Raw genomic sequence first — 12,819 nt, 5'->3', positions numbered from 1 at the left:
ATGTCCAGATATTGCTATTCTGACAGTATAGATGTCCAGATATTGTTATTCTAACAGTATAGATGTCCAGATATTGCTATTCTAACAGTATAGATGTCCAGATATTGTTATTCTAACTGTATAGATGTCCAGATATTGTTATTCTGACAGTATAGATGTCCAGATATTGTTATTCTACCAGTATAGATGTCCAGATATTGTTATTCTAACAGTATAGATGTCCAGATATTGTTATTCTACCAGTATAGATGTCCAGGTATTGTTATTCTACCAGTATAGATGTCCAGATATTGTTATTCTACCAGTATAGATGTCCAGGTATTGTTATTCTGACAGTATAGATGTTCAGATATTGTTATTCTACCAGTATAGATGTCCAGGTATTGTTATTCTACCAGTATAGATGTCCAGATATTGTTATTCTACCAGTATAGATGTCCAGATATTGTTATTCTACCAGTATAGATGTCCAGATATTGTTATTCTACCAGTATAGATGTTCAGATATTGTTATTCTACCAGTATAGATGTCCAGATATTGTTATTCTAACAGTATAGATGTCCAGATATTGTTATTCTACCAGTATAGATGTCCAGGTATTGTTATTCTACCAGTATAGATGTTCAGATATTGTTATTCTACCAGTATAGATGTCCAGATATTGCTATTCTAACTGTATAGATGTCCAGATATTGTTATTCTACCAGTATAGATGTTCAGATATTGTTATTCTACCAGTATAGATGTCCAGATATTGCTATTCTAACTGTATAGATGTCCAGATATTGTTATTCTACCAGTATAGATGTTCAGATATTGTTATTCTAGACAATACACATGTCCAGATATTGCTATTCTACCAGTATAGATGTCCAGATATTACTATTCTAGACAATACACATGTCCAGATATTGTTATTTTAGACATACACATGTCCAGATATTGCTATTCTAGACAATACACATGTCCAGATATTGCTATTCTAGACAATACACATGTCCAGATATTGCTATTCTAACAGTACAGACGTCCAGATATTGCTATTCTCAACAGTATAGATGTCCAGATATTGCTATTCTAACAGTATAGATGTCCAGATATTGTTATTATAACAGTATAGATGTCCAGATATTGCTATTCTAGACAATACACGTGTCCAGATATTGCTATTCTAGACAATACACATGTCCAGGTATTGCTAGTCTAGACAATACACATGTCCAGGTATTGCTATTCTAGACAAAACACATGTCCAGGTATTGCTATTCTAGACAATACACATGTCCAGGTATTGCTATTCTAGACAATACACATGTGCAGATATTGCTATTCTGACAGTATAGATGTCCAGATATTGCTATTCTAGACAATACACATGTCCAGATATTGTTATTCTAACTGTATAGATGTCCAGATATTGTTATTCTGACAGTATAGATGTCCAGATATTGCTATTCTAACAGTATAGATGTCCAGATATTGTTATTCTAACTGTATAGATGTCCAGGTATTGTTATTCTGACAGTATAGATGTCCAGGTATTGCTATTCTACCAGTATAGATGTCCAGGTATTGTTATTCTACCAGTATAGATGTCCAGATATTGTTATTCTACCAGTATAGATGTCCAGATATTGTTATTCTAACTGTATAGATGTCCAGGTATTGCTATTCTAGACAATACACATGTCCAGGTATTGCTATTCTAGACAATACACATGTCCAGATATTGCTATTCTAACTGTATAGATGTCCAGATATTGCTATTCTAGACAATACACATGTCCAGGTATTGCTTTTCTAGACAATACACATGTCCAGGTTTTGCTATTCTAGACAATACACATGTCCAGGTATTGCTTTTCTAGACAATACACATGTCCAGGTATTGCTATTCTAGACAATACACATGTCCAGATATTGCTATTCTAACTGTATAGATGTCCAGATATTGCTATTCTAGACAATACACATGTCCAGATATTGTTATTCTAACAGTATAGATGTCCAGATATTGCTATTCTAGACAAGACACATGTCCAGACATTGCTATTCTAACAGTATAGATGTCCAGGTATTGTTATTCTAACAGTATAGATGTCCAGATATTGCTATTCTAACAGTATAGATGTCCAGATATTGCTATTCTAGACAATACACATGTCCAGGTATTGCTAGTCTAGACAATACACATGTCCAGGTATTGCTATTCTAGACAATACACATGTCCAGGTATTGCTATTCTAGACAATACACATGTCCAGATATTGCTATTCTAGACAATACACATGTCCAGGTATTGCTTTTCTAGACAATACACATGTCCAGGTATTGCTATTCTAGACAATACACATGTCCAGATATTGCTATTCTAACTGTATAGATGTCCAGATATTGCTATTCTAGACAATACACATGTCCAGATATTGTTATTCTAACAGTATAGATGTCCAGATATTGCTATTCTAGACAATACACATGTCCAGACATTGCTATTCTACCAGTATAGATGTTCAGGTATTGTTATTCTACCAGTATAGATGTTCAGATATTGTTATTCTAACAGTATAGATGTTCAGATATTGTTATTCTAACAGTACAGACGTCCAGATATTGTTATTCTAACAGTATAGATGTCCAGATATTGCTATTCTAACAGTATAGATGTCCAGATATTGCTATTCTAGACAATACACATGTCCAGGTATTGCTAGTCTAGACAATACACATGTCCAGGTATTGCTATTCTAGACAATACACATGTCCAGGTATTGCTATTCTAGACAATACACATGTCCAGATATTGCTATTCTAGACAATACACATGTCCAGGTATTGCTATTCTAGACAATACACATGTCCAGGTATTGCTATTCTAGACAATACACATATGCAGATATTGCTATTCTATCAGTACAGATGTCCAGATATTGCTATTCTAGACAATACACATGTCCAGGTATTGCTATCCTAAATGCTTAAGAGCTGGTGCTATGATTTGGGCTGATGCATGTTGATAGGCTCTAGTATTATAGAATATGTTCCATCTTCTCTACCACAACTCTTTGTTATCTTTCCAGGCCAAGCAGCTGGAGGAGGATGATGTCATGACAGACACGGCCACGTGTTCCTCCAATACTCAGGACAAAGACAGCGGCATGGGGCGCAACGAGGAGAGCTCCGAACAGGAAGTCCTCCTAGCCCGTGTCCACCGGAGGCCTGCCCAGGGCTTGAGAGACCGATGGAGGGCCAAGCATGGCCAGGGGCTGGGCAGGAGGGTGGTGGTGCCCTCGGACACCCAGGGACCCAGGGGTCTGATCCAAGCCCAAGAGGGTGAGGGCGGAGTGGGGTTAGGACTGGAGTGTGACAGCCACTTCCAGCAGCTCCTGGAGCTCAAGTGCCAGATCCGTAACAGCGGGGAGTGTGGTGTGTACTATAGCAGGAGAAGCACCATCGAGTGCAGCCTGACGGAGCAGAGCGGGGTGGGGGTCAGTGGTAGTGGAGGGATGGAACAGGAGCTGAGGATGTTGAACGAGGAGCTGAGGAGTATTGAGCTGGAGTGTCAGAACATCATGCAGGCCCACCAGCTCCGCAAGAACCAGAGGGATCCCCCCTGCACCCCTATGTGCTCCCCAGGACGAAGCCCCAAACATGGGCGTGAGCAGCATGCCAAGCTGGCCGATATCAACGAGCATCCAGGGGAGAGGCAGTGGGACAGCGACAAGCTAAGGGGGGACAAGGACAGCTCCAGTGCCTATAACACGGCTGAGAGTGCCAGGTCCACTCCTCTAGGCATGGAGAGATCCCCGGACCACTCTCTACAGAGACGCATCAGCCTCACCAACCAGAAGAACCTCCGGAGCACCATGGCAGCCTCCAGCCAGTCCATCTCCAAACCCATCCCAGACAGGTATGTAGACAATCAATCAAATGTGTTTTATTAAGCCCTTTTTAGCCAGCAGCTGGGGGGTTGCCGGTTCCAATCCTGGGTCTGACGTTTCTATTATAGAAAATGGATAATAATGTATTCTTCTAATCTTCTTTTCAGAGAGCTCCTGAGTGAGACCTCGACCAGGACCCCCTCGCACAGCCGACAGGATCCCAACCCCAGCCCTGGAACCACGGTCATCTCCAGCAGCCCCGACCAGTCCAACCCTTCCCCCTCTGAGTCAGACCCGGCCCTGCCTGCAGACGACGAGCGCTGCGACCGCACCAGGAGCCACCGGGGGCCACGCAGGGTCCCTCCCTACCCGTCCCCTTACCACACAGACCCCCAGCAGGGGCAGGGTGCCTCTCCAGCCCACGCCAGACACCTTCAGAGCTACATGCAGCAGCTCCTCCAGCAGTCCTCCAGTCTGGAGACTTACTCCCAGTCCCAGCTCAGCCTCCTCAGCGTCTGCCGGGACCGCTCCGCCCGCCCGGGGGAACCACGCCTCGAGTGGAAGGTCAAAGTTCGAGCCGACGGGACGAAGTATGTAGCCCGGCGACCAGCGAGGGACCGGATTCTACGAGAACGGGCGCTGAGGATCAGGGAGGAGCGTAGTGGAGGGATGACCACGGACGACGACGCTATGTCAGAGATGAAGATGGGGCGGTACTGGAGTAAAGAGGAGAGGAAGCAGCAGCTGGCCAGAGCCAGGGAGCAGAGGAGGAGGAGGGAGTACATGCAGAGGAGCCGGCTAGAGTGTCTTAGAGAGGGCCCTGGGAGCGGGGCCGAGGGCCGTAAAGAGGTCAACATCCTGGAACTCAGCCACAAGAAGATGATGAAGAAACGCAACAAGAAGATCCTGGATAACTGGATGACCATCCAGGAACTAATGAGTCACGGGGCCAGAGCACCTGAGGACCAGGGGACTAAACCAGTACACAATGCCTTCCTGTCTGTTACTACAGTATAGGACCACAGCTCCGGGTAGAAGTTACCCTGTACACACAGATCTAGGATCATTTAAAACTACCCGGGTCGGGCGTTAACCATTTGGACGATAATGCACAACTGACCTCAGAGCAGTGTCTAGGGACAACCTTGCCCCATCTCTCTCTCTCTCATCGCGTCCATGCGGTATGACCTTACTTGCCTCGTTCAATGTGGCATTTTTTATAACGGGGAAAATCCTATATTTTTCACAGTTTGTAAACTCAATAACGTTTTGTAAAATGTTTTTTTTTACACTGGTTGTCGATGTACTGTGATATGTTTTCTGCAGTTGCTCATTTATGCTGTCATCAAACATGTTTCTATCATAATCAGAATTCTCTGTAAACCACATCATCATGGAAGTCAAAGACATCGTTGCACGTTATCATGTTTGCATTGTTTATCCAGCATGGCAGTGATTAACTGTAGTGGTCAGAAATGTACCGTACACCTGAGAACAGAAACTTGACTCTTGTGCAGAATCTTCCTTGTCTTTTACTGAGGATCGACCATATAATTGCACAAGCCTCTCAGACCCATTCAATATGCCAAGCTGGACACCACTACATCTCTGAAGGACCTTTCATCATTTCTGAAAATGTCAACTCAGAGTTCTCTTGGAAAATTCAAAAGTCCTGAGAATGTCAATAATTCAGTGGTGTCTCAGAGGCTTTCAGTTTCTCAGTTTAAAGCAATCTTGAAGGAAAGGTTCACTAGTCAACAGTTTTGCCCCAACATCTCACTGCAAAAGTGATCTCAATGTTTCTCATCAATGGTAAATTAGTATCACTAATGAAAAAAGTTAATTGCTTACTGATTAAATAATTAATTGAAGTGATTTGATTGCTCCATGAATACATTAAATGTAATTTATAAATACAAAACATATTTATTATTTTTTATTGCTTATTTTCAATTATTGTACATTTATTAGTCTATTCTGCATATTTTCGGACCTGTCTGAAGATCTCTTTGTATTGTCAAAAATAACACATGTTATTGTCTCTAAGGTATTATACTTCACCTAACAGTCCTTTCTAGCATTTGATGGTGCTTCAAACGGGTGCTTTTCATTGTACACTGTTCTTCTATCTTTGCTCAGTGTTTATCGTCTTATTTCAAGTAATCGGTAGTTGGTAACTTCATAGGCAGGTCAATGTGTGCTACTTGTGATATTTGCAAAGGAAATGTTAATAAATTATTGTTTATCTTTATGAAACAAATGATTGTATTGTGGTTGGTTGGATGTATTTCCTGGTTACACGTCATAATATTCCAATCAGCATAGTCCCATATCTCATTCAGCATCTACTTGATCCATAACGTTGCTATGAGAGGTCTCAGCCATTTTGGGGAAAACTCCACCAGCTATAGTTATCAAGCCCTGATGCGCATACCACACCAGCTGCAAACGCCTCTGGCTATCAAAAGCACTGGCATGTATCCCGTTCTCGTCACGTTTCAAACATGTCAGAGTAATATCATGACCCTAGAATCTCTGCTCAGTGTCACTGTTACACCAAGAAGCTGTTTCATTATGCAGTTGAAACACAGCAGCTGCGTCTCACATCACCTGAAAGATAAGCACACATACATCATATGGAAGAATAGAAGGCATTGAGAATCAGTGCTGGTGGTGTGTGTTTGGTTTTCAGTAACTCACGAGGAAAATATTATGGCTTTCACGATCAGGATGCCAGGAAGTAACCTCTTTTGTATGCTTCTTGTATTCATGTAGGTAAAAAATTCAAGTCAATCATTTGTTATAAGTGAGTTACACTGTATATGAAACATACTGCACATGGATATAAATACACATTTAGAGAGTAAACACCAAGACTTTCTGACACAATCTACAGCATTATAGATGAATGACTACTCATAAGTCACAGTCAAGTCGTGACAGAAAGAGCATCAAGTGAAAGGCTTCAAAGATGTTCATTGAATCTTTTGTTGACAGAACACTGACGGTTGAATTGGAGCAACGTTCTTTCTCTGTAGTGCTACAGCCACTCACCGCACAGCTCTGAACGGCATGCTTATTCACTTCAGTGCTCAGAGTCTGAACTCTGTCTTGTGATGCATTGCACTGTGAGTACACAGGCTGTCCAACACCAGGTCATTGGTTTTCTGATGTGGTTGCTCTCCTTCAAAGAGATTCTACAGGTCACAGCATCCTTCAGCTGATTCTGACAGAGATATTGGAGCCAGAAGGGGAGAGCGTCAGAAACAGAGGAGTCGTTCAGTCAGTCACCATGGAGTGGATGTTGGTTAGATTAGATAGAAACTGTCTTTCTATGAGAGGTAGAGGATTGGGAGAAAGAGCGACTGAGCCCGACGCTCTCAACCTCTTGTTCTCAGATTGCTTCCATTTAGAAATGTCACAAAGTATTCTCACCACATTATCGTTGACATTTTAAGCGCTTAATGTTTTTGTTGTTGTTGCATTTGGATGAATTTGTATTTATTTCATATTTTTCTCAATTTCAAATGTAGATTTAAAGGAGATTGGATTTGTAAATTCTCCACCTGATTCGCTTGGCCCTATCTACTTACAGCAGAAGGATTTGAATGAAGCAGTCATATTATTAGTCTGTGTAAATGGTTGGCTAGGTGTTGCTACTGGACTGTGACAGATCCTGATCCACAGACCAAATGTATTCAATTATCTTTGGTGTGCACATTGGGGATGAATCATTAATAATACTGTGTGCCATAATTCCACATTTCCTCTGCCACTGACTGTCACCTAATCAGACTGACTTACTAATGGCTGTGCTACGGAGAGTAACAGCATGCAATCACAGCAGCAAGATGTGTGACCTGCTGCCACAAGAAAAGGGCAACCAGTGAAGAACAAACACTGTAAATACAACCCATATTTATATAACTAGGCAAGTCAGTTAAGAACAAATTATTACTTACAATGACAGCCTACCCCGGCCAAACCCTAACCCGGACAACGCTGGGCCAATTGCGTGCCACCCTATGGGACTCCCAATCACGGCCAGTTGTGATACAGTCTGGAATCGAACCATGGTCTGTAGTGAAGCCTCTAGCACTGAGATGCAGTGCCTTAGACCACTGCGCCACTCGGGAGCCTTTATGTTTATTTATTTTCAATTTTGAACTTCAACAATTCTGTATATAGACATAATATGACATTTGAAATGTCTTTATTATTTTGGAACTTGTAATGTTTACTGTTAATTTTGTATTGTTAATTTAACTTTTGTTTATTATATATTTCACTTGCTTTGGCAATGTAAACATGTTTCCCATGTCAATAAAGCCCTTAAATTGAATTGAGAGAGAGAGACAGAGACAGAGACAGAGAGAGAGAGAGAGAGAGAGAGAGAGAGAGAGAGAGAGAGAGAGAGAGAGAGAGAGAGAGAGAGAGAGAGAGACAGTGTGTGTGTGTGTGAGAGAGAGAGAGAGAGAGAGAGAGGAGAGAGAGAGAGAGAGAGAGGAGAGAGAGAGAGAGAGAGGAGAGAGATAGAGGGAGAGGCAGGAGAGGAAGACACAGTACTTACCTGAGGTAATGTAAAATGGACCAGCATTGGGGTGTGCCTGATATCTCTCATTAATTCCACTGTTCACTGAACTGAAGACAGAGGAGATTGACATGGACGGGGGATCTCTCTCTCTCTCTCTCTCTCTCTCTCTCTCTCTCTCTCTCTCTCTCCTAATGCTTTGATATTGGATGGGATGCCTTTGATCTTCTCTATCACTAAACGGACAGGCATGCCCACGCTCCCGACCCCCATCCCAATCCCACTTTACCTAGTCTGTCTGTCAGGATTTATTGGAAGTGTGTGAACAAATGATTAGGGAAAACTACAGTCAACAAGGTAAATGACTAGCTACGGGAAATCAGCCTCCACACGCCAAAACACACAGTAATACTTATCACACCTCATGTAGGGAGAAGGTTTGTTAATGATTACCTGATGGTTATATTATATATTATATTCTGTTTTAGAAACTGGGTGACTCGAGCTCTGAATGCTGATTAGCTGACGGCCGTGGTATATCAGACCATGTACCATGGCTATGACAAAACATGTATTTTTACTGCTCTAATTACGTTGGTAACCAGTTTATAACAGAAATAAGTCACCTCGGGGGTTTGTGGTATATGGCCAATATACCACGGCTAAGGGCTGTGCGTCGTGCTTAAGAAGAGCCCTGAGCCGTGGTATAATGGCCATATACCACACCCCTCGTGCCTTATTGCTTAAATATATCAGGTACAGTATTTAACTACAGTTACACAAATGTGAAACGGAATAGATGAAAAGCTTTTACCAACTCACTCCTCAGAGACTGGCTGTACAGGTCATTATTAACCATTACTCCAAGCTTCTGATTGGCTCTTACAGTGAGCTCCCACCCTCAGAGACCGGCTGTACAGGTCATTATTAACCATTACTCCCAGCTTCTGATTGGCTCTTACAGTGAGGCCCCACCCTCAGAGACCGGCTGTACAGGTCATTATTAACCATTACTCCCAGCTTCTGATTGGCTCTTACAGTGAGGCCCCACCCTCAGAGACCGGCTGTACAGGTCATTATTAACCATTACTCCCAGCTTCTGATTGGCTCTTACAGTGAGGCCCCACCCTCAGAGACCGGCTGTACAGGTCATTATTAACCATTACTCCCAGCTTCTGATTGGCTCTTACAGTGAGGCCCCACTCCAAGTTGGATATTTGGGTTGAAAATGTGAATTTGACTCTTCACACCCTTTCTCTGTCTCCCTTCTTACCCAGATCTGTCACAGTCAAACTCAAATTCCAACAGTTGAATAGAACTACCTAGCTAGCTACCGTAGATCCATCAGACACTGATGAAACCCCTGGTACTGCGGTTCTCTTTAATCTGCTTCTCTTTGAACCTCTGATGGAACAGTAGAGCAAAGTGAAGTGTTCACATGCAGCTGAAAAGGTGTTTAAATGGACGCTGTGACGGGAGGCTCTGTTGTAAGGCTCTGTGAACTGAACTAATTTAACACTATTGTGCCGACCCAAACACACTGTGCTGCTCTGATATCTTCTCTTCAAAATGTCCTTTCAGCACAGTTACAGAAACTACTAAAGAAGAACATAGGCAAATTACAGTTGGCCCATAACAGAGCACGTCTGGCCCTTCAAAGTAGAGGAGAGATAACATTAGCAACATGCATGTCAGTCTCTCCTGACTCAAAGTAGAGGAGAGATAACATTAGCAACATGCATGTCAGTCTCTCCTGACTCAAAGTAGAGGAGAGATAACATTAGCAACATGCATGTCAGTCTCTCCTGACTCAAAGTAGAGGAGAGATAACATTAGCAACATGCATGTCAGTCTCTCCTGACTCAAAGTAGAGGAGAGATAACATTAGCAACATGCATGTCAGTCTCTCCTGACTCAAAGTAGAGGAGAGATAACATTAGCAACATGCATGTCAGTCTCTCCTGGCTCAAAGTAGAGGAGAGATAACATTAGCAACATGCATGTCAGTCTCTCCTGACTCAAAGTAGAGGAGAGATAACATTAGCAACATGCATGTCAGTCTCTCCTGGCTCAAAGTAGAGGAGAGATAACATTAGCAACATGCATGTCAGTCTCTCCTGGCTCAAAGTAGAGGAGAGATAACATTAGCAACATGCATGTCAGTCTCTCCTGACTCAAAGTAGAGGAGAGATAACATTAGCAACATGCATGTCAGTCTCTCCTGGCTCAAAGTAGAGGAGAGATAACATTAGCAACATGCATGTCAGTCTCTCCTGGCTCAAAGTAGAGGAGAGATAACATTAGCAACATGCATGTCAGTCTCTCCTGGCTCAATGTAGAGGAGAGATAACATTAGCAACATGCATGTCAGTCTCTCCTGTCTCAAAGTAGAGGAGAGATAACATTAGCAACATGCACATGCATGTCAGTCTCTCCTGGCTCAAAGTAGAGGAGAGATAACATTAGCAACATGCATGTCAGTCTCTCCTGGCTCAAAGTAGAGGAGAGATAACATTAGCAACATGCATGTCAGTCTCTCCTGGCTCAAAGTAGAGGAGAGATAACATTAGCAACATGCGTGTCAGTCTCTCCTGGCTCAAAGTAGAGGAGAGATAACATTAGCAACATGCGTGTCAGTCTCTCCTGGCTCAAAGTAGAGGAGAGATAACATTAGCAACATGCATGTCAGTCTCTCCTGGCTCAAAGTAGAGGAGAGATAACATTAGCAACATGCATGTCAGTCTCTCCTGACTCAAAGTAGAGGAGAGATAACATTAGCAACATGCATGTCAGTCTCTCCTGGCTCAAAGTAGAGGAGAGATAACATTAGCAACATGCATGTCAGTCTCTCCTGACTCAAAGTAGAGGAGAGATAACATTAGCAACATGCATGTCAGTCTCTCCTGGCTCAAAGTAGAGGAGAGATAACATTAGCAACATGCATGTCAGTCTCTCCTGGCTCAAAGTAGAGGAGAGATAACATTAGCAACATGCATGTCAGTCTCTCCTGGCTCAAAGTAGAGGAGAGATAACATTAGCAACATGCATGTCAGTCTCTCCTGGCTGCAAAGTAGAAGGAGAGATAACATTAGCAACATGCATGTCAGTCTCTCCTGGCTCAAAGTAGAGGAGAGATAACATTAGCAACATGCATGTCAGTCTCTCCTGGCTCAAAGTAGAGGAGAGATAACATTAGCAACATGCATGTCAGTCTCTCCTGGCTCAAAGTAGAGGAGAGATTGACTGAATCACTACGGGTCTTTGTGAGAGGTATTGACATATTGAAAGTAGTGAACTGTCTGTTCAATCGGTTAACACAGAGCTCAGATACCCATAAATACCCCACAAGACCAGCGGTCTCTTCATGGTCACTAAGTCCAGAACAGAGCCTGGGAGATGCACAGTACTATATAGAGCCATGACTACATGGAACTCTCTGCCACCTCAGGTAACTCAAACAGATTTAAAAAACAGATAAAAGAACACCTCGCGGCACAACGCAGACTGTGAAGATACACAAACACACACACACACACACATTATTCTTAGTAATATAATGTAAAATTGTTATGTAATAATGGAGCAATGTAAATGTGTATAATGTAATGTTTTATTTCAGTTTGGACCCCAGGAAGAGTAGCTGCTGCCTTGGCAACAGCTAATGGGGATCCTAATATAATATGAACTATGGTGGCTTCGTGACCTGGACAGCACAGAGTTCAGCTCGGCTTGACTCAGTAGTGTGAAAAGGGCATGAAAGAACTGATGAGGACACAGACGAAGCCCACGCCAAGGAGATTATTACTATTCTCTCTCTGTCATTGCTAGATGGCTCAACAGTTCTTTTTCAGTCTTCTATCTGGTAACCCTCAGACTGTCGTATAGAGAGTGACAGCCCGGTTGTCTTCCTGTGTCCAGGGGTTAGGATCCATGGGTTCCATAATGAGAGCACTCTGAAGACTTGAATGTGGCTGAGCCAATTAGGATAGACTTGTTCTGTGAGCTGAACTCTGACCTAACTGGAGAGCATCCGAAATGAACACAGATAAGGCCAAAGAGTTAGTGTTGCTGGGTTACTTTCTATAAGCAACGGGAGACAGAGATGAATCACATTGAGTACACATTACATCTATAAATTCAATTGATTTGTTTTGTTTCCAGCCGATGTCATCCGTTATAATTGGGTCGTTCCACAAAATGGGTGCCTTTTATGTCCCTTTGATATTTTCAGTAGAAGTTGTGCACCATATTGAATTTTAAAAGCCTGTAATATAAAATGAAGTGCCCTTTAATATAGACCACATGGAGAATTCAATAAATCTGGGCTTGCTAAACTGCTAAAATTCATCATTATGACATGTCCCTTCGTCAACCCTGTCACTTCTGAAGATTCTGACTTATTTAAT

At 42.4% G+C, this 12,819-nt stretch overlaps 1 protein-coding gene across 1 annotated transcript in view; it reads left to right on the top strand.

The window, feature by feature from the left end:
* Positions 1-6,142, top strand: part of pdzrn4 (PDZ domain containing ring finger 4) — an 86,827-nt gene extending 80,685 nt beyond the window's left edge. The window contains exons 7-8 of the mRNA XM_082964125.1: positions 3,082-3,911; positions 4,050-6,142. Of these exons, the coding sequence (XP_082820251.1) occupies positions 3,082-3,911; positions 4,050-4,899 (1,680 nt within the window). The 3' untranslated portion in view covers positions 4,900-6,142. The remainder of the gene's footprint in view (positions 1-3,081; positions 3,912-4,049) is intronic.
* Positions 6,143-12,819: the final 6,677 nt, after the last annotated feature.

This window comes from Salmo salar, chromosome 17 (genome assembly GCF_965601325.2).
Source record: "Salmo salar chromosome 17, fSalSal1, whole genome shotgun sequence".
Taxonomy (NCBI): Eukaryota; Metazoa; Chordata; class Actinopteri; order Salmoniformes; family Salmonidae; genus Salmo; species Salmo salar.
The sequence above is the reverse complement of the archived record's forward strand: the minus strand, read 5'-3'. Positions and strand labels throughout refer to the sequence as shown.